The 21,308-nt window shown below is 44.2% G+C and overlaps 4 protein-coding genes across 4 annotated transcripts in view; 2 read left to right on the forward strand and 2 right to left on the reverse strand.

The window, feature by feature from the left end:
- Nucleotides 1–2,880: 2,880 nt before the first annotated feature.
- klhl11 (kelch-like family member 11) lies at nt 2,881–5,715 on the forward strand (the record flags this gene model as incomplete). Its single annotated transcript, XM_080855786.1, has 2 exons — nt 2,881–3,407; nt 4,128–5,715. The coding sequence occupies 2 exons, from the start codon at nt 2,881–2,883 to the stop codon at nt 5,713–5,715; spliced, it is 2,115 nt and encodes a 704-aa protein (XP_080711912.1).
- A 3,207-nt stretch (nt 5,716–8,922) lies between these two features.
- Nucleotides 8,923–11,561, reverse strand: LOC308379227 (kelch-like protein 10; the record flags this gene model as incomplete). Its single annotated transcript, XM_080856285.1, has 6 exons — nt 11,127–11,561; nt 10,227–10,841; nt 9,960–10,109; nt 9,585–9,701; nt 9,322–9,413; nt 8,923–9,082 (listed from the first exon to the last, which is right to left on the reverse strand). Exons 1-6 carry the CDS (start codon nt 11,544–11,546, stop codon nt 8,923–8,925), a joined length of 1,554 nt encoding a protein of 517 aa, XP_080712411.1. The 5' UTR covers nt 11,547–11,561.
- A 1,258-nt stretch (nt 11,562–12,819) lies between these two features.
- Nucleotides 12,820–17,331, forward strand: LOC308379399 (cytosolic 5'-nucleotidase 3-like). Its single transcript, XM_080856523.1, has 9 exons — nt 12,820–12,971; nt 13,632–13,733; nt 13,963–14,032; nt 14,245–14,291; nt 14,458–14,543; nt 14,701–14,790; nt 15,045–15,207; nt 15,556–15,756; nt 15,881–17,331. The coding sequence occupies exons 1-9, from the start codon at nt 12,969–12,971 to the stop codon at nt 15,989–15,991; spliced, it is 873 nt and encodes a 290-aa protein (XP_080712649.1). The 5' UTR covers nt 12,820–12,968; the 3' UTR covers nt 15,992–17,331.
- A 2,957-nt stretch (nt 17,332–20,288) lies between these two features.
- Nucleotides 20,289–21,308, reverse strand: part of LOC308379228 (peptidyl-prolyl cis-trans isomerase FKBP10-like) — a 7,114-nt gene continuing 6,094 nt past the window's right edge. Inside the window, exon 10 of the mRNA XM_080856286.1 lies at nt 20,289–21,095. Coding sequence (XP_080712412.1) covers nt 20,913–21,095 — 183 coding nt within the window. The 3' untranslated portion in view covers nt 20,289–20,912. The remainder of the gene's footprint in view (nt 21,096–21,308) is intronic.

The raw sequence follows: 21,308 nt of genomic DNA on the forward strand, positions 1-21,308 counted from the left end.
TCCAACACATTCCTGCAGGTACACACAGAGACACGCACATGCATCCAAACACACACACGTACACACACACACACACACACACAGACACACAGAGACACGCACGCACGTGCATCCAAACACACAATCACTTGGAGAGGAAGATGCATAAAGATGCTATCAACAACAACAAAAACATCTTAACCAGATTTCTCAGGGTACAAGGAGTAAAGTAAATAAATGTGTAAACCTAAACTGACAGAGTAGTTTATGGTTTACTGAAAAGGAGCTGCAAGACCTGACTTTTCATTCAAAGCAATGCCCTTATGCGGGCAGATCTAGTAATCAAAGAAAGATGCCGATCAGATGCAAACCCATCCTGTACCATCATAACTACTCTCCAGTAACACAGTACGATGCACATGCACACAGGCATACAAGAAAGTACACAAATACACAGACACACGAAAGGGAAAATATTCTAAATGGACAGCACACTCATCCTGGGACTAAAAGACAGAATCTGCGTCTTACACCTAATATTTATGCATTTTGCTGTTGAAACATCACCATTCCCATTTCATATTAAACCCCTTTGTGTAGGTTTGGCACCAGCTGACACCAGCTCCAAAACAACAGCTACGAGCCCCAAGAGCCAGCTATTATTGCAGGAGTTCAGATCTGTCGTTGGTCTGCTAAAACGCTCGCCTTATCTGTGCTAAACACAACGGGACAACTGCCAATCAGATCGGCCCGCCAGGGGAAGAACACTGGAGAAAATGACCGGAAATTCCATTCTGGATGGCTCTCACAATCAGAGAGAATGATCTGTAAAAAATCAGGCCATTGAGCGAGTTGCATAAGGGCCGACAAGATTGTTTTAGATGCTCACAAGGTCCACAGTTCTCGGGGGAGAGACAAAGAGGGCATGCCTTTAGGACAAGACGTGCCCAAATAGTTCCAAACAAAGCCAGGCTACCACCAGCTGCCTCTATCTGAGCAGAGAAACAGGGCAACGGAGACTTCCTGTTCCATCTTCATGACCACGGAGACTTCCTGTTCCATCTTCATGACCACTTAGACTCTGTCATCTGGCTTAACATCAACCCATCCAGGCCCAACTTCATGCTCAAAGATAAAGATAAAACTTAAAGATATAACTAGCAGGTGTTGTTCCCAGCAACTCCAACCAAAGTGAGCTTGAAAGGGTGACGACGTGGCATAAGAAAACATGCACGCATAGTTACGCAGGAGATGGAGTGAAGTACACCACCTCCAACTCATTTCTCTGAAAAGTTTTCTTCTCAGGTTAGGGGACTCATGTCGGGTATCTCCCCAAGAGTGGATGACTATGTAGCGGCAGTGAAACCTAGACCTGGAGGATAAAGGAGGATGCTCTCAGAGATAAATAGAGGATTACTGCCACCTAGGGGTTCAAACTTAAAACACACATCCTCTACACACTATCATTTATTATGTGTTCCCTGACAAGGATGAAGTATGAACTACTGATATAAGATGTTGGTATTGGGTAATTATAGTAATAGGCAGTGTTTTTAAGAAATGTCCATAGACTTGCAACACTGGTGTTATTCTGGAGGTATGCTAAAAACTGCTGGGCATTCTGTTAAACCAACATGATATAATCCCCATCTTTAATTGGCCAATCAAAAGGCTTCCCTACCTGCCTGTCAGTTAGCACTACACTAACTACATGAAGAAGAAGGCACATGACAGGAAAGGAAATATGAAAACCTTCCATTACTGTCTGCCATAATAGAGATTCTAAGAAACAAACCCATACACGTCAGGTAGATGTATCAATTATTATGCATCCTTAGTATTATTACATTACTTTTAACTACTTTGAGTCTGACAACATAAGATGTCTGTACACAGCCAATGATAACTGTGCATCCATAAAGTTATGGGGTTGAGGGATATCTGTTGCAATGTCTACCTGCATCTCTTTCTTCCTGTTCTCCCTTCCACATGTTACCTCACTATCCTTGTCTTGTCTTCTCGTCTCTCTTTTTGCTTTCATCTACTCTCCTTTGCTAATCAAATAACACATACGTTACAGACATCACATTTGACAGACTATAAACAATAATTACTATATTGGCCTATTGAATGCTTTCTACGTAATTGTAAAACCTTAGCTATGCCAAATCTTCTTCTTCTTCTTTCGGTTAATTGAGGGTAGGCTATGCCAAATCCCATGACTATGTTGGCACAGAAGCCCCCATGATCTTAACAGTCAGGGTTAGCTAGCACAGTAGCCCCTATGGGCTTAACAGTTACCTGAGTATGTGGCTGGTCAACTTCTGTACAAACGCTCTCCTCTACGGTCTGTGTCTAAAGCTTGTTCTGCGCTATTCTACACAAAATCTTTAAAGTAAACTAAGCAAACTCAAAGGTTTTGTGCATGTGATGAAAACATAAGTCCCTAACCCTCTACAATATGGTAGCTAGAACCATAGACATAGATATTCTATTCTATAGGCTAGGTGCACGAAATACTTAGTGTGGGCTGTTTGTTTCCTGTTTAGCCAGGTGTGTTTGAACCTGCCACTATTCTGAATGTAATTAGTGTCTACAAGTCCTTCTTTATCGTAATGCTGATTCACTAGGTGCAACACCTAACCAGGTCCGTGTAGACGCTAATTACATTCAGAATAGCGGCAGGTTCAAATACACCTGGCTAAACAGGAAACAAACTGCCCACACTGAGTATTTCGTGCACCTAGCCTATTCTATTCTATGTCTATGGCTAAAGCGTTGATTCTGTGGGCCTCCTGTCATTATTTACTTCCGTGGGAAGACCTACTACGTCAACCTAACTGGCAACGCCTTAACGGCTCTGCGCATGCCCATTATGTCGTTTATGTTTTGAGTACATGTATGTGTGTCTGCGTGTGTATCCTCTCCCATACAAGTTTACTGCAATTTAGGATCTTGTCCTCTTTCCCCGGAATGGCAACAGCTGCCCCGAACCCAGAGGACTCGAGCCGTAGCGGAAGCGGAGGGTCCAGTTCAGCTAGCTCGCTCGCAGGGGATGGGGATACGGAAGAGGCCGAGGATTTCACGTCGTCCTCCCATTGCTCGGAGCTGTCTCGGCGGCAGAACGAACAGAGGAAGCAGGGGCTTTTCTGTGATGTGACATTGGCCTTCAGCGGAGGGGCGGCTACAGCGCAGAACTTTGAGCTGGCAGCCCACCGTTCGGTTTTAGCCGCCGCGACCGACTACTTCACGCCGCTGCTGAGTGGCCAGTTTTCAGAGTCGGTGTCCGGTCGCGTGGAGATGAAAGAATGGAGTTCGGAAAACGGGCCGGACCCCGAGACAGTTGAGAGCGTGATACAGTACATGTATACGGGAGAGATCCGAGTCAGCACCTGCAATGTTCACGAAGTGTTGGAGCTTGCAGACAGGTAGGCTAGCGCAGATCACAGACGGCTAACTGTGGGGATGACAGCTTTTCAAAATAGTAGTCTGCATAGCCTGCACTAGATTGCTATGAGCGGGTGCTAGCTAATGTGTTAAGGCTTTGTGAATGCATACGCTCTCTAATGTATTCTATTTCATAATTAAAACGCTGTTATGCATGCCTCAAACATTACTGAACAAAAGGTTGTTGTTCTGCCTCGGTTTTGGGTTTGGCTCCTTGTGCTACACAGACGAGCTAACTGAAGTGTTACCTAACCATGTAGCCCGCTTGTTTTGAGTCTGGAGGCAATTGACAGCATCCAGATGAAAGATAAGAGAACACTTTTTCTTACAAATAGCTGTCATTGAAATACCCATGCCAGTAGAAATGGCTAATGGCATTGCCAATAGTAGGCAAAGTATTTTCCAGGGTATCCCCATCGTGTTGTTTGATTCTGTATTGCTTACCTGCAGTGGTGTAGTGGTCCCTGGAAAAGTGGGTATACTCTTTATTTCTTTGAAGCAGCCCTTACAGCACAGGATAAACGTCCTGTTTTGAGAAGCTGACTGAAAAATAAGTGGGTATACTCCGTATACCTGCGTATACTCTGTATACCTGCGTATACTCCGTATACCTGCGTCTACTCCGTATACCTGCGTATACCCTGGACTACACCGCTGCTTACCTGTACTTATTCCTCCTCTCCTCTTCTTGTGTCATTCAGGTTCCTTCTGGTTCAGCTGAAGGACTTCTGCGGTGAGTTTCTGAAGCGTAAGCTCAGCCTGGCCAACTGTGTAGCGGTGCACAGCCTGGCGCACATGTACACGCTGGACCAACTGGCGCTGCGGGCAGCCGACATGATCCGCCGCAACTTCCACAAGGTCATCCAGGACGAGGAGTTCCTCACGCTGCCCTTCCACCTGGTGCGGGACTGGCTGTCGGACGCCGAGATCACGGTGGACTCAGAGGAGGCGCTGTTTGAGGCGGTGGTGAAGTGGGTGCAGCGAAACTCGTCGGAGCGCGATCGCTACTTTGAGGAACTGTTCCGCCTCCTGCGACTGCCTCAGATCAAGCCCACGTACCTGACGCGCGCGGTCAAGAACGACAGGCTGGTGGCGGCCAGCGAGGCCTGCCTGCGTCTGGTGGCCGAGGCCGTGGAGGGTCACGCCATCCGCTTCGAGAACCTCAAGTCGGCCGACGTGGAGCTGTGGTCGTCCTACACCGCCTCCTTCCAGCCGCGCTTTGGCCAGAACATGGACGTGATCATGGTGGTCGGCGGCGTGTCGGAAGGAGGAGACTACCTGAGCGAGTGCGTGGGCTACTTCATCTACGAGGACCGCTGGGTCAACCTGCCGCACATTCACAACCACCTGGACGGGCACGCCATCGCCGCCACCGACACGCACGTCTACGTGGCCGGCTCCATGGAGCCTGGCTTTGCCAAGACGGTGGAGCGCTACAACCCCAACCGCAACACCTGGGAGCAGGTGAGCAACCTGACCACGCGCAAGCACTCCTTCGGCCTCACCTGCGTGAAAAACATCCTCTACAGCATCGGCGGCCACGGCAACTTCAGCCCGGGCTTCAAGGACGTCAGCGTGTACGAGCCCGAGCAGGACAAGTGGCACAACCTGGAGTCGGCGCCCAAGATCCTGCGCGACGTGAAGGCGGTGAGCGTGGAGGACCGCTACGTGTACGTGACGGCGCGTACGCCCGTGGACACGGACAACGAGGACGGTTTGAAGACGGTGACCACGCGCTACGACACGGAGACGCGCCAGTGGCAGGACGTGGACTCGCTCCCGCTCATCGACAACTACTGCCTCTTCCAGATGGCCGTGGCCCCCACCAACTTCTACCACACGGCCTCCTGCTGCCCTAAGAGCTACACGGCGGTGCGCGACGAGGCGGCGCGGCAGAAGATCAGCAGCCGCGTCACCGACGAGATCCTGGAGAGCCTGCCGCCGGAGGTCATCGGCGTGGAGGGCGCGGCCATCTGCCACTTCCACCAGGACGTCTTCGTCATCGGCGGCTGGAAGAACAGCGACGACGTGGACAAGCAGTACCGCAAGGAGGCGTACCGCTACTGCGCCGAGCGCAAGCGCTGGATGCTGCTGCCGCCCATGCCTCAGCCGCGCTGCCGGGCCACCGCCTGCCACGTGCGCATCCCCTACCGCTTCCTGTACGGCTGCCAGCGCTACCCCATGCCCCAGAACCTGGCTCGCCAGCGCGACCGCATGCAACAGATGCAGCAGCTGCACCGGCGCACGCTGACCCTGCGCCGACAGCTGCAGTCGCAGATCGAGTGCTGAGGGGCGAAGGGGCGAGGTGGTGTGGGGTGCTAATTCACAGAGGCGCTGCCCGTCGATGGGTGCTTCCTCTCTTCCCTCATGTCCCCCCCCCCCCCCACGTCCTCTGCACACCCGTCGTCCTGCCTGTGGGTACCAGTTGAAGCGTAGGGAGTTACGTTGGCGAGGGTGAGGCCTTAAAAAAGCCCCGGGGCCAGTCTTTGCAGCCATCCGCTAGTCGAGTCCTTCCATCGTCCATGGGCATCAGCCAACTACCCACGCGGTCTACTCATTTTCATCATTCCATTTCTTTTCAGACCTTTGCAAGGACGATCAGGCTTTCTGCTCAAGGGTGTGTTTGGTGTGAAGGGGTGGCCTTTGAGTGTCGTGGAGGTGGTGTTTATAACGCCATATTGCACTGCATCTTAGCTGAGTTTCAGGCCATGCAGGCTTCTGGCTGTGGGGAGTTGAGCTGGGAAAGCAACCGTGAGGTGCATTTTATTTTGAGGCAACTGGAAGGGACAGCCAGCCAAACCAGAATGTATTGCATCAATAGAATTCCTAAAAAAGAGACCAAAATGTTGGAAATCACGCACTTGTGGTGTGTATTTTAATATGTATATTATTTAGAGAACAGAGTATATATATATGTGTATGTATATATATATTTATACATATACATACATATATATATACATATACATATGTATATGAGTATATCATCTTGGCCTAACCAATGTAGCAGGATGTTGCGCGATCACAAATCAGAGCCATGAAGGTGGAAGTGGCTCCGTCTAAATGGACGGACCATCTCTCTTTTCAATCATTGTATGTCTTAAAAGACTCTTAAAAGTCAAAAAGAAAAAATGCCCGAACTGACATTCCAGCATGAAGGTGAAATAGATTCAGACCAGAGAGCTTAGCGTAGCTAACTTTTCTGCAGTCGAAGAGTACTTTTGTGACTTGCACTTATAGCTTTGCCGCCATGGCCCTGTTTGAAGTGGGAATACACAGGTTGCATAGGTAATTTGTCTGGTAAGGACAGTACATTTATCCGAGGGTCCGTGGCTCCTTAACATTATGGGGTTGTGTTTCTGTTTTTATTCTCCAAGCACTTAGTTGGGGCTGGTAGCGTACTAGGTTTTTGTCTTCTTAGTCACAACCCATTCACCAGCACAGTGGGTCCACATGGCAGCAAGGAGAAGGTTGAGGAACACCTCATAAGAAAATATTAAATTGCAACACTTGCTGTACTAGATGGATGTAGAGAGAGGTGGATTACGTAGTAGATGGGTGGAGAAGACAGAAAGCTTTTTGCCTCTCCTCAGCTTTGTTTTACATCAGCCTTCTGACATTTCTGTGATGTCACATTTCATTCCACTACATTTGTTACATTGTTATTTTGACGATATTGTTGTTGTTGTTATTGTTTTTCTTTTGTCAGCGTTCGTAAAGAGGCACTTCCTCTGGGTGCTAATAGCTAACTTGGATGGGTATGCGAATGGGACTGGTCTTCATCTCTACGGTGCATCTTCCTGTCCTTTGTCCTGACATGCCCCATAACCCTCTATCTGAACTCACCTCAGAATGACAGAACCTTTCCCGCTCTTCCTCCTAAATGTATTCTGGGTCTACAGTAACTGTATGCCTTTTTTTTTTTTTCCTCCCAGTCCCCGTTGTGTTGTTTGACGAAGAAGGGATTGGTGCTGTGCACTTGTCGTCTGAGGGTTCAGTGCCACATCTTGTGGGGGTTTTCGGGGGCTGGACAGGGATGATGAGGTGATGAGAATGGTGGGTTATGGGTAAGGTGTGGTGTGTCTATATGTGTTAAAGTTTATCCATCTGCTGAGCAGAGCTTTAAAAGGTGAAAGTGCACTTTACAGCACAGATGACTTTATGATTATTGACATATGATTATTATTTACTTTTATTGTTTGCTATTTACTTTTTACCATGATCGTGTTATATTTAAATCCTGAATGTTTTAGAGGTTAACTTCCACCTCATCAACTTTTGCCTCACTGGATGAAAGAGATGAGAGACCAAATATAATCTCGTATCCTAGGTTACCGAGGATATGAACGGATGACCGATGTTTTGACCAGTTCTCCACGTCAGTTTTCGGTTGCACGTGCACCTTCGTTTTTTTTCTCCAAAATTTCGAATTTTAATCTGGTTATTTTGCCATCAAATCTTATTCCAATTTAATAGAAGTTGATTAATCACAACATGTATTTTTTTTTCTTTCGTCCTGTTTTTCATTGTCCTTAATTTCATCTATGCAGCCCTTTGCTATCTTTCTATGTCAGTGGTTTTTTTCTTTCTTCTTAATCTGACTACTGCAAGCTTTGTGCCTGTATATTAGAAGATTACGCACTTAATGATCATTGCATTCTGAGTAAGTTCTGGTTGAAGTTGTTTGAGAGGCTTATAAAGAATGCTTTTCTACTCTTACATAGTTTGATTGCTACTGTGTGACATAACTGGACTGATAAATAGGCCGTGTCTCATGAATAATTTGTCATAAATGTATGTCCGATTCGGACCCAGCTCAGTAGGGGTCTGAGACATCACCCGACATGCTTTGCCAGGTGGATGCGTTAAGACGACTCTGATTGTACAAATTTGTATGAAACATATTTTGACACCGTTCTGTCTTAAGTTAAGCCATGTTGCTGTCTCTGAGCCGCAGCAGAGAAATGGTTTAGGGGTGGAGATGCATGCTGAAAAGTGACTTGGCCTGCTGAAGAACTCATGCAGAACGGATCAGCCATTTCCTAGCTCTTTGCCTGTTTGTATAGCAACACACACACACACAAAAAAAAACACAGTGAATCATAAGTATATTTTAGGCTTTGCATGTCGTGAACCTTGTAATACTACAAAAACAAAATGATAAAATGCTGAAATTAAATCATTTTTAATAGACTTTCTTTTTTTCCATTTAGTATTCAGTGATGTCTAATGAATTCATGCAACAGACACTAAATCCATGTCCATACTTCAAACCAGCAAACGTGTAGATGACAGTCGCCTGTATCATCAGCCCCGCCCTCTTTAAGAAGAAATAGAAAAATATATGGATGCAATAAAAAAATAAATACTTCTATATTTGTGTCTGCCTTGGTTCTTTCCCCCCTGAGCACTTTGGGAGGAGCTTGGAGCATTTATTTAATGTTAGGACAGTCTGTGCCTTTGCCTAGTTAACAGAGAGGTGCATTGATCCAGCTCTCAGACAGACTGAAGGCTGTTGGAGGTGGACAGTTTGAGCTCCTCTCTCTGGATCTGGAGGGTATCGCGGGGGGCGGCATAGTCTGACACGTTGGCCAGACCTGGCACCACACAGCAGCTCAAGGCACTGCGGAAAATGCCCATGTCATGGGCATCATACCTGCAAGGGGATCATAAAACAGAACGTTTATTATGTATTATTCATTCATTCAAGTCACTTATTTATAAGGCATATATCTGTTATATTATATATTATATTATATATCTGGCATGTTTTTATTCCTAATCTGAGGTGACTCTATTTACAACTTTAAAAAATATTTTCAGAAATGTGTCGTTAAATGTGTATGCATATGAGTGTGTGCATTTTAAATTTGACGCGAGGAGTTAGAAGTTTACCATTCATCTGTCTTTTCATCGTAACACTCCACGTTAAATGTGGTTGTGAATCCATTGAAGCCGCCCACAACAAACAACAGGTCATCCACCACCTAAGACGAGAGGGAAAAAAAAATGTCTGTTTACATAGAAAGTACATACTTGAGGAGTCTTCTGTGTAACTATGAAAATGCTCTGTGAAATGTGTTGACACACTGTCATAAGTGTTGACACTGTGGCTGAGAGCAAACGGGAAAAGGGCAAGGGATGGTAAGGTGGTGCACCTCAATGCCAAAATTACTGCGTGGGTTGAACATGGTTGGCACAGCGCGCCAAGTGTTGGTCTGAGGGTTGTAGGCTTCCGCATTTCTCAAACGGTTGGCACCGTCAAAACCTCCAACCTTAAATATGGAAAAGAGAGGACAACAAAACCATGGTGATTAAGAAATTCATGCCAGTATGAGTGGGAAATGTATTTCTCTCTGTATAAGACATTTACATTTCTTAGACATAAAGGAGCTGTAAATTTGCAAAGTACATCCAATTCTCATAAAGTTCATATTTTTCTATCTGAGCTAAAAAAACATTATGTGTGACGCAACATGTGTGTGTGTGTGTGTGTGTGTGTGTGTGTGTTTTGGGGAGCGGGGGACACGTACTGAATACACATGCTCTCCATATGCGATCACTCCCACCCCACTGCGCCGGCTCCTCATAGGGGCAATCAGAGTCCACTGGTTGGTCTGGGGGCTGTAGCTCTCTGCCGTGAACAGGCACTCGTTTCCATTGAAACCACCGCAAATGTACACCTGTCACAAATCACAAAACATGTGAAATCTAAAATTACTAAGCGGAGCTACACGTGATGGCAATGCATGTTTAATTTCGGGCCCAGTGTTGTTAGAATAAGACAGGGGTTGACCTACCTTGTCATGCAGTGTTGTGGAACTGGCATCGCTCCTCTGCTCATGCATGGAGGCAATGAGGGTCCACTGGTTGGTTTCAGGCTCGTAGCGCTCAGCGGTGTTCAGGCGCATGTAACCGTCGAAGCCACCCATGGCGTAGATGTGGCCGTCCAGCACTGTCACGCTCACATAGCAGCGGCGCGAGTGCATTGGCGCCACCTGGTGCCAGGTGCGGGTGGTGGGGTTGAACTTGCGCACGCTGTTAAAGTAGTCCACACTGTCGAATCCTCCGACACAGTACACGAACCCGTTCAGGTAGGCTGCGCCGTGATAAGCCCGTGGGCTTTCCTCCTCGCGGGTCACGTTCACCCAGCGGTCCGCCCTGGCATCGTAGGCCTCAATCCCATTGGTGGGGCTACCGCCACTCCAGCCACCAATGGCCAGTAGGATGGCAAAAGGGAGGCGAGGGCGGGTTAGAGGATTGGTGAAGTCATTGGAAGGGCCGTTCATGTTGAGGTCGTACATGGCCTTCAGTGCATTGATGATGACAGGCTTGCACTCTTCGTTGTCCTTCACCAGTGTGTTGTTCTTCACGTTGTTCATGAAGTAGTCAGCCGTCATTAAGGCCAAGCGAATCTGGATAGACATTCGAGGAAAAATAAAGTAGAGGTTAAGAAGATATTGATGGCGATACTTTGAAGAGGACATGCTACATATAGGGAGAAGTAGAAGACGAAAGTGGTGTGGAAGACGAAACTTTTTTGAAGTTTCTCGTCAAAGATTTACTGCCACAAAGACATTTGCAAAATGTGTTGGTTGGTTGAAAGTGTTAGCGTTCTAATTCAGCATCACTTCAAACAGATACCTCGGCCTTTGGGTCTTTGTGGGCTCTGTTTCAAGTTCCTCAAGTCTGTCTCCTACCTTGGGCAGCAGCACAACAATGTGTTTCTTCCTCTGCTGAGGCTCATGGGCAATCCATCGTTGCACGGCCTCGTAGACCACCTCTTCCTGCTTCACGTTCAGCTCGTCCTTCTCGATAATCCCACACAGCTCGGTCAGAGAGAGCTCCAAGAACTCCTCGGAGGTTCTCACCATGTCGTCGAAGTTGTGCAGGATGTAAACGTAGGCACGTTGGCGCAGCTCGGAGCACGAGAAGAAATCTGCAAACTTACAGATGCCGATGCAGTTCAGCAGGCACAGCTGCCCCGCCAGGAACTCGCAGCAGGCACGCACAATGCCCATGATGGAGAACTGGTCGGCAGCCGCTAAGAGCTGCTGCACATTCTCTGTTGTCACCGGGACAGTGCGAGTGTATGCATACTCGATGATGAGACGCATCATATCAGGTGAAATGCCAGGGATGTTGTAGACGCGCCTTTCTGAGTTGTTCCATTCACTGGTGAATAAGGCTCTGTAAACAAGAGTTACCATCAATTTCAGTGTCACATTTAAGACACAGTCATTATTGATCACCATAGTTATTATAATCATTGAAATCTGAAAACATTTGGATTTAAAGTTCCTCTCAGATGTGGAGGACAATATTATTATTAAGTTATAGAGACATTACCCTCTGTCCACCCTAGTAATTGGTAAGCTTTACAGTAGGCCTAAATGCCAGACAAGTAAGGTTAATTAAGACCTATTGTGGCATTTTGAAGCTATCTCCATACATGTACGTAGGCCGTATCATTGTATGGGTATCACGCAAAAGAGAAGAGGATCTATAACTGAATGACTGAAACAAACTTATGAATGAATGCTGGCACTCTATGAGAAGTTGCTGAGGTAAGCTCTGGGGGGTAACCGGTGGGTCCCTTACCACTCACCGAAAGTAGGCACTGCAGCCACACAGAATGTTTTTGTGAGCATTGAACTCCATCCCATTGACTTTGACTATCACATCACATAGCTTGCCCTCGAGGCGCAGCTCATTGAAAATGGTGCAGGCCATGGCACTCATTTTTCTCTCCATGAAGCAGCGCTGGAACTTGGGGGAAGAGGCCGGTTCCTCAGGTTCACTCATCTTTGCTGCAGTAGCTACACGAATTAAGAATGACTGACACGTACAACCAAATCTTGACTGTGTTGGAAGTATTAAAGATGCTGCTGGTTAGTTCAGAGGCTGTGCTTAACTGAAAGTATTGCCTCTAGCAGTGTTCTTTTTGGGGGGTTCTAGAACCTCTCATTATAGCATCACCCCAGTAGAATGTACAGGAATGCATTCCTTTTTTTATATGTGGCTGATGCATAGCTACCAACACGAAGCAGCTGAGCTGAACTTTAACCTACAGATTAATGAGTTATTATAATGAGTTATCTCCATAACAGCTTTAAAAGTTAACTCAATAACAGCTACTTATGCACACATATAAATACACTTTTGATACAGACAACAGCATAGAGCTAAGAAAGCAACACATGATGGCTTATGTTTGTGTTATATTTAATGTTATGTTTTCTTTATGTCTAATTACACCAGCATAACAATTTAATAAACTGGGAAAGAATGAGTACGCTTTTAGTCTACCAGCTTTGCTACCTACCCGGAATGATTTCTCTACATCCTTTGTACTACTGGGGACATATCCGGTTGTCTCTCCGGTCCTACTGCTCCTGCCAGCTGTTACAGTTCTGTGTATGTTTTGTTAAGGACATTCTGTTTATGCTCTAGCAGGGAAAACACTGTCAATATTATTTTCAAATTGCACGTTTGTGGTTCTTCTTTTCTGGTATTTAAAGTGCTATTCATCTAACTTCAAAATGGTAAGTAAATAAACGTTTGCTTGCTAAATTACTTCCTACGTGCTCTTTGCTAGCTGGCTAATCTAGTGCATAAACTATGTGCAAGAGAGCGAGTGAATGAATAGCTGTTCTGCTAAACCCTTCGTCCACGAACATTTCAGATTATTTCAGTCTTTTTGAGTATTTCTATTTTTTTTTTTCTTATGACTGCAGTCATTTGTCATGCTAGTTGTTATTGTCTTGTCGTTAGCTACATTACTTTAGCTAATGCTAGTCATGCATCCTAATTAAAGCTAAGTAACGTTTCGATTTCAGTTTGAAAGATACGTTCGTTGCAGTAAAAATATCCTTTGTCAGCTGCATATTTTAAATGATCGGTGCTTGCTGTCTATATTACCGATGGCCCTTCTGTGTTGTCCAGCTGGGGTCGAATGGGTTAGCTACGTAACGGACACGGTGACACAACAACTGGAAAGTCAGACGCGTTTTAAACAATGCAAAATGAATAACCCGACTCAAGCTAATATGCATCGTATACTATCGACGGTATAGACTCCCCTGCGAGTTAATCTCCTGATTGAATGAATTTCAGGTCTTAATACGCACAATGCTTTGTTTCTGGTGATCTGTTTTCCAGGTTACAAAAACAGTTTTTCACCACTTGGCTTTGTGTCATAACAGATTCTTGCATTGTCAAAATTCTCATCCGTGCGAATCGGAGATCCTGAGAAAGTGGATCGGATTCTAAATGCCATGAGAAAGGCAGGGCCCAATACTGTCCAGGTACATCAATGAATTGCCTGTACATCACAGATGCTTTCGCATAGTTTTATGTAATATGTGTATGTGAGTTTCTTGCTTTTTAAATGTTTTTCTATAGTTTTATTTCCATTTGCCATATAATCAACTGACTGCCCCTGTAAACCTTTATATTGAACAGACTACCTGTTGTCACTTTCTTAATATAATTTATGTTGTAATGAAAGTCCTGACCATTGTGCTCTTTTTGTAGGTGATTTCAGACTTCGATATGACACTCACCAGATTTGCTTTAAATGGAAAGCGATGCCCTACTTGCCACAGTGAGTCATTGGTAATTTGGCAATTAAATGGATTGAGAAGCATGTGTTTGTATTTGGGTTAAATATTTCAAACCAATTCTGCTTTACCATACCAGAATTATGTCTCAATTTTTAAGTAAAGTTATATATGTGGATACATTATGGATCAAAGCCTAATTGGTTTAGGGATTACCTAACGTAACATCTGAACAGAGTGTATGTTGTCTTTTTAGATATACTGGATAACAGTAAATTGATCAGTGAAGAATGCAAAGAAAAGGTAAGAGCCCATCGCCTCGCTGAGGGTTAGGTCTAGTTTGTGAGATTGGACCCCCACAGCTGTTACCTGCTCTCGTCTGCACTCAGTGTTCATGTTAACCAAACCTATTGAGAATGTAGGGTGGGAACTAATATAGGTTGTCCTCACCTCTGTGCATTGTCTTCAGCTGAAGGACCTACTGAGCACGTACTACCCCATTGAGATTGACTCCACCCGCTTAGTGGAGGATAAGATACCGTTCATGGTGGAATGGTAAGTCTTCCCCTGGCCATCTCTTTTTTTCAGTTACCACACATGAACCACCTCTCTGTTGGCCTGTGTCTTGCCATCCGACCACAATAGAGATGGGGATGTGCTCGCTTGAAGCCACAGGAGGCAGTGATGTGACGTACTGTGTGGTTTGATACAGGTGGACCAAAGCCCATAACCTTCTGGTGCAGCAGAAGATCAAGAAGGATCTGCTGGCCACAGCAGTGAAAGAGTCAGACGCCATGCTCAGGTGAGCGCATGAGGAGTCTAAGCATGAATCATTCTGTGTTCTCCCATTACCCTGGTCATAGTAAGGAATCATTACACGTATGTTTTGGATTTGTTTTTGTCACTCTGTAAACCAATATGAACAAACATCAGCAGCAGAGTGGATGTACAGTAAGAGTTTGTGGCATCCTTGTGAGAAGATCTTTAACCACACAGAATGCAGTCTGTTCTTTAATGTCACTTTTTGTCACAACATGGTCCATGCCGTTTCTGCAGGGATGGCTACCAGGGTTTATTTGACCACTTGAAGGAGCAGAACATCCCTCTTCTCGTCTTCTCAGCTGGGATAGGAGACGTCCTGGAGGAGGTGATAAGACAGGCAGGGGTCTTCTACCCAAACGTCAAAGTCATCTCTAACTACATGGACTTTGATGAAACCGTAAGTGTTGTCATTTAGCATGTATTCCAAAACACAAGTATCTTTGTCTTGGTGTACTGTAGTGTGGTTTGTTTCCAGAAGGTGTGGGAATTGATTTCAAAACATTTTGCTGAAAATCTTATGTGGCATCCATATTGAACTTGGCATATGGATCACAGCATTTCAGTAATCAGAAGAAATTTAAATCTGTAACTCATTAAAAAATAATGTTTTGATTAAATAAGGGTTTGGAGCCCCAAGTGTTATAGCCCCATTTGGGCCTCATAATTTGCCGTGTATCTCGGTATATGTAACAACACTCAGTTCAGTGGTCCTAATCAACCCTCATGGATATTGCTTGTCCATAAGGGCACGCTGCAAGCTTTCAAAGGTGAACTCATCCACACCTATAACAAGCGTGAGGGAGCGCTGCTCAACACAGGCCACTTCGAGGAGCTCAATGACCGCCACAACGTCGTGCTGATGGGGGACTCCATGGGGGACCTGACCATGGCTGATGGGGTGCAGAATATGGATAATATCCTGAAGATTGGCTACCTGAATGACAAGGTAGACACACACACACACACACTTAGAGACACAGATACACAATGTCCATTGATTACAATCCAGAAGTAAATATATGTCAAATTTTTCTATTGCTTTTTCTTATGATGGCCATTCTGTGCCTTAGGTGGACGCATGGATGGAGACCTACCTGAACTCCTATGACATTGTCTTGGTGAAAGATGAAACCATGGAAGTGCCCAATGCCATATTGCACTACATCACTGACAGCAAGTGAACTTTCACCCCTACACCAGCCCACCTCTGACCTTTACACCCGTGGCCCTGGTCTCAGAATGCTGTTTGTGCAGGGCGGCCTCCTTCCCCTTCCTGGTATCGCTGACAGACAGGGGGGTGTCCTGCTCAAACTCCAACCCCTTCCCCTCCCCCCCCCCCCCCCACACACACACACACACACACACACACACACACACTCCCAACTGACCTCTCCCACCCCCCGGAACGTAGCGGTGGAGACTGATCCGATGCTGCAAGCGCTGTCAGTGAACCAATCCTCTCCCTATGGATGTGTGTTGGTTGAACGGTTCATGCACCTGTTTCTTCCCTCGGTCACATTAGTTAATGTCATGTGCAGGCTGCACCTCAAAATCCTTCACACATTAACCATAATTTGTCATGTTGACATTGATCGATATGGCTTTTACGCACACACAACACACACACAGATTTAGATACACGCACAAATACCCCATATAAGGGCATTTGATTTTCCCAGAATCGTTTTTTCAAAATGCATGAGACATTCTTAGTCAATGTTCAATGCAGGACCTAACCAAGTCACACCAAGGAGAGATCATCAGTATTTGAAACAAAGTTCATTACGAGCACCTTCAGTGGCCATTCTTTTCTAACGTCTGCGGATCTGAAATGACTGGAGAGAGATTGATAGAGAGGGCTTAGTGCTTTGGCTTCAGTGGCTGCCTTGCACAGGCTTATTAAAGAACAGCAGTGATGTATGTGTGGAAGAGGGAGTCATTTTGACAGCCTATACATCTATCCTTTAGTTTCTTATTTTTACTGTAACTGTTTATTTGGTTTATCAAAGATTTTGGTAAGTGTATTTTTTTATTATTATATTTTTTTTAAAGTGCTATTTTAGGTTGGCCAAGGGACTTAAGATCCTGATCTATGTCAAGTCAGTGTGACTGTGGCAAAGAAACTGAAGATGGCACTTGTAAAAAGATTGCACCACTGATATTCTACGCACCAGAACTAGCTAAAAGACCTTGGCTGGTTTGTTCTGCCTAACATCCAGCTCCATCCTTTGTCAGTGCACCAAGCAGTCTTTTGAGTGGAGGTGGAGATAACAGAATAACAAGTCCAGCATACAACATTGCTACTTGAGCCAGCCGCGTCACTGCAGCGAGTGGCTCTGGGGTGTGAAACTTTGCTCTGAATGTTGATGAGTTTCCGTACTCTTTCTTTTTCTACGTGTCCATCCATCAAGCCAGCCTGAAGTCATCTCGAATCCACAGCAGGTGTTATCAAAGTATGTCTTTGGAATGTAATTACATTGTTACTGGCGCTGCTCAATTAAAAAAAAAAAACATTTTGTAATCAGTGTTTGTTGTTTGATATCTCTCCATGACTGCATACTATGTGAACAAGGTACTTTCATACACAAAGGTAAAAGGAGAAAATGTAAAGAACTGGTACTGAATGTACGTACAGAAGGTATGTGCAAAACGGCCATGCTTAATTCTTGTGCCAAGATTGCACTGGTACTTGTGTGCATCTCTGTGTCAATTGCACTGATTACAATTAAGTTTAGTGTCAGGAAAGTAGTTATTTCTCAATTTGTCAACAGTTTAGTTCAAATAAGAGACACATTTATATTTTATGCCCCAACATGCATGTATGACCAAATAGCAGACATTCACAGTGACAACATAAAGAAATGCATGGCAAAAATATGTCCCCAGTAGCCTGCATCTCATGGTGTTATTTTGTGACCTTATTACGGAATTATTTGGAAGTGATCCTGTGTTAAGGCTTTTTGTGTCTGATACATTTTGCCCTTCCAGCATGCTTCTTGGGCATATTGCAGCTAATATGATGGCAGGTGTTAAATCTGGTGTGCACAGAATGTACCCAAATTTACTGAACTGGTTTCTATTTTGTCTTTTTACCTTTTCTTATTACGTATTACTCATCTTTAGCCTGACGATGTCATACTCATAATTCTAGTAAGAACATGAGTCTGATACGGCTCCATTGAGCTGTGATTATGGGGCGTGTTTCAACGAACCAGGAAAGAAAGAGCAACATAGTATGACCATCTTATTAAACTTTTACCCAAATATCAGTACATTTACAAAGACAATTAAAACATTTGTACTAGTCAGCCGTGGGGTGATGGGTCAACCTTGGGGGTGTGATGTAGGTGTGTTCCAGGTACAGGTGGGGAAAAGGGGGCATGTTGAGTGGGGGGGGGGGGGATCTGACTTCGGAAGAGCTAGTTCACATGGTGGCCCCAAATGGTAAATACGTGTTGTGTATTCCACACATCTGGAGCAGGAAGGGGATGTCTGCTAAGGTGTAATAGGGCATTGTTCCTTTATTCTATTAGCATTGGCCCTAGCGGTGGCTTGTTCTATAATAATAATAATAATGATAATATAGCACCTTTCATGCAAAAGAATGCAGCTCAAAGTGCTTGTACTAGACTAGAGGTTTACCCAGACGATCAATACACATGGTGCATACACACACACACACACACACACACACACACACACACACACACACACACACACACACACACACACACACATAGGAGAACAAGCTTGCAATGCAGTAGTATAAGTATACAAATGAATAGTATTATTACTTTATATCAAATTGAACCTACATCATATGATACATAACTGAAATCCATTCATTGGGAGATGATTACAAGGTGGGTAAGCCTTCAGCTGCTTAAGGTCGCTTGGAGTGTTGGCTTGACAGCTCTTGCTGTCTGTCTTTAGGTTACTAATTCTCTTCTTCACTGGACTAACAGTTTTCTATTTGTAGAAATGAGACCTATGGTTGCTGGATGATATCTGATATCTATCTCATCTGATCTTTTCAACTGATTTGAAGATTGACTTCCCCTTATGAAAAAGAAGTATACTTAATATGTTTGGATCTCAAGTCAAGTCATCTTTATTTGGATGGCACATTTAAAAACAACAGGAGCCGTACCAAAGTGCTTTACAAATACATTGATACAAATGTTTGAGAAGAAATAAAGTAGATAAAAGGAAGTGATCAAATGAAACAAGTAAAAGTGAATACAAGAAGAAAGAATAAACTAAAAATAAGAAGAAGAAATACAAGAAAATCAATAGAAGAGCACAATTAAAAGTCGTAAAAACAATAAAACATAATAAAACACCTGCAAGTTAGAGTTAATAAAATGTAAAAAAAAAAAAAAATATATATATATACAATAAATTAAACCATAAAATACAGGTAACTGAATAAAACTAATAGAGTAAGCCAAAATAACTGAAAGAATAGACTTGACCAAAACCTCAGACTTAACTAAAGGCAGAGACAAAAGCACCACCTCAGACCAGACTAAAATCTGAATCGTTTAAAAGTCTCTATACAGGAAGCAGATCTGAGACTATTCCATAATTTAGGACCAAGGACAGTAATAGCTCCATCCCCCTTGGATTTAAAATTAGACCACGGTAAAACCAGAAACGTTCATTGAGGATCTTAGGGCCTCTGATGGAGCATAATGGGTGACTAGATTTGATACACAGTGTAGGCTGGAGCCAGAGTACTCACAGCCGTAAAAACAAACAATAAAATTGAAAAATAAATCCTAAAACTTCCCTTGGAGCCTTATTCAGTTCCATCACATTCTACCCACGTGATTTCCCTCCATTATTTAGAGACGCTCTCCATCACACTGGTCTGCTCTTCAGTAGGCGGTCACTGGGACCCTTATACACATCCAACTTCCTATATCACCCTTCACAAGATGGCCCCGATCACCCATCTCTAACATCCTAGATCACCCTTCACAAGATGGCGCCCATCACCCATCTCTGGGGTTGTAAGCGTAGGGGTTTGTTTAGTTATTCTTGGGGCATAATATCTTGAGAGGGGAAGAAAGCGCATTCCATTCTATTTCCATTAATTTCCTTCTCATTCTGGGGCTCCACAGTTAGAGAGAGAAACTAATTATTTAAAAAATACACACCATGCTATGGAAAATTGCCAGAAAAAGACTACAATGTTCTATATTTCTGTCAGTCATCTGATTTTAGGAGAGCGTAAAACAGGTAATGCAGTAGATTTTCTGGGATCCTTATCTGGAGATAACATGTAACAATATTCTATAGGCCACCAGATGGTGCTGTTACCCACTGAAGATGACGGTCTGGTAGCATAGAGACGATCAATCAAGTCTTCAAAAGCCTTGCAATTACAGGTTTTTTTCAACACTAGGCTGCAAATTGATATCATAACATATTTGAGAGCTAGTTCAGAATATTAAAATACAGCTGTACTTGTAATTCAGACAACACCAATCAATCTTTTATTAAAAAACAAAAAAGCACCCACAGGCATTTTTATTGGACTAAACATCTACAAAAGTGTTGTACATAAAATTATAGGCACATACAATTGTGCTATACTTTTGAATGGGGGTTACATTGTTTTTCAGACAGTTCAATTATCTCTGCTCTATCCAACCTTTTAGAAAAAAAAAATCAGGGTTGGTTAAAAAAACAGTAATCTTGTAAGCAATTCACATATTACATTTCTTGTCATTTTTAATTACAAACACAGTTTGTTGTTTTTTTCTTTTGATATGTCACAAGATCCAAGGTGCTTACAAAAAAAAAGTCTTGTATTGCACATACCCTGTCTAAAACATACAACCACCCATTTTTACACCAGAGGGCAAACGCTGCCTCTTGGACATCTGCAGTGCATTGTAAGATACTTGGTCTGAACGAGAAGTTGGTGGTGTTTAGTTCAATGACTGGCTAGACAAAGTTTCAGTGAAGTTTGTTTGGTATGGTTTCCAAGTCTCTGCCTCTCCTTCCTCCCTCCCTCCCCCTACGATCTCTTTCTCATTGGTCTGATTTGCCTCGCTCTTCTTTCTCATTGGTCTGTTGGCCTCTCTCTTCTTCTTACAGTTCTTCGTGCTTGGGAGGATCCTCGTCTGATTTGAGTTTAAGCTCTTCCGCGGTGATCTTGCCGTTGTTGTTGCGATCCTGATTGGTGAACATATCTCTGATGACGACGTCCTTGTCCATCCCTGGACGCATGCGACCCTTGCCCTCGGCCAGCTGGGACTCGATGAAGGTGGTGAACTAGAGAGGAAGAGGAGTTATTGTGAATACCTCATCTATTCTGACCTATCTATTCTCTAGTCATTTTTTACCTGCAAATTACTAACTCTCTTAACTTACAATTAGTAAATATTATTACACAACAATGTGTGTGAGTGTGTGTGTGTGTGTGTGTTTGTGTGTGTGTGTGTGTGTGCGTGTGTGTGTGTGTGTGTGTGTGTGTGTGTTTGTATG

This window comes from Sprattus sprattus, assembly GCF_963457725.1.
Source record: "Sprattus sprattus genome assembly, chromosome: 18".
Lineage (NCBI taxonomy): Eukaryota > Metazoa > Chordata > Actinopteri > Clupeiformes > Clupeidae > Sprattus > Sprattus sprattus.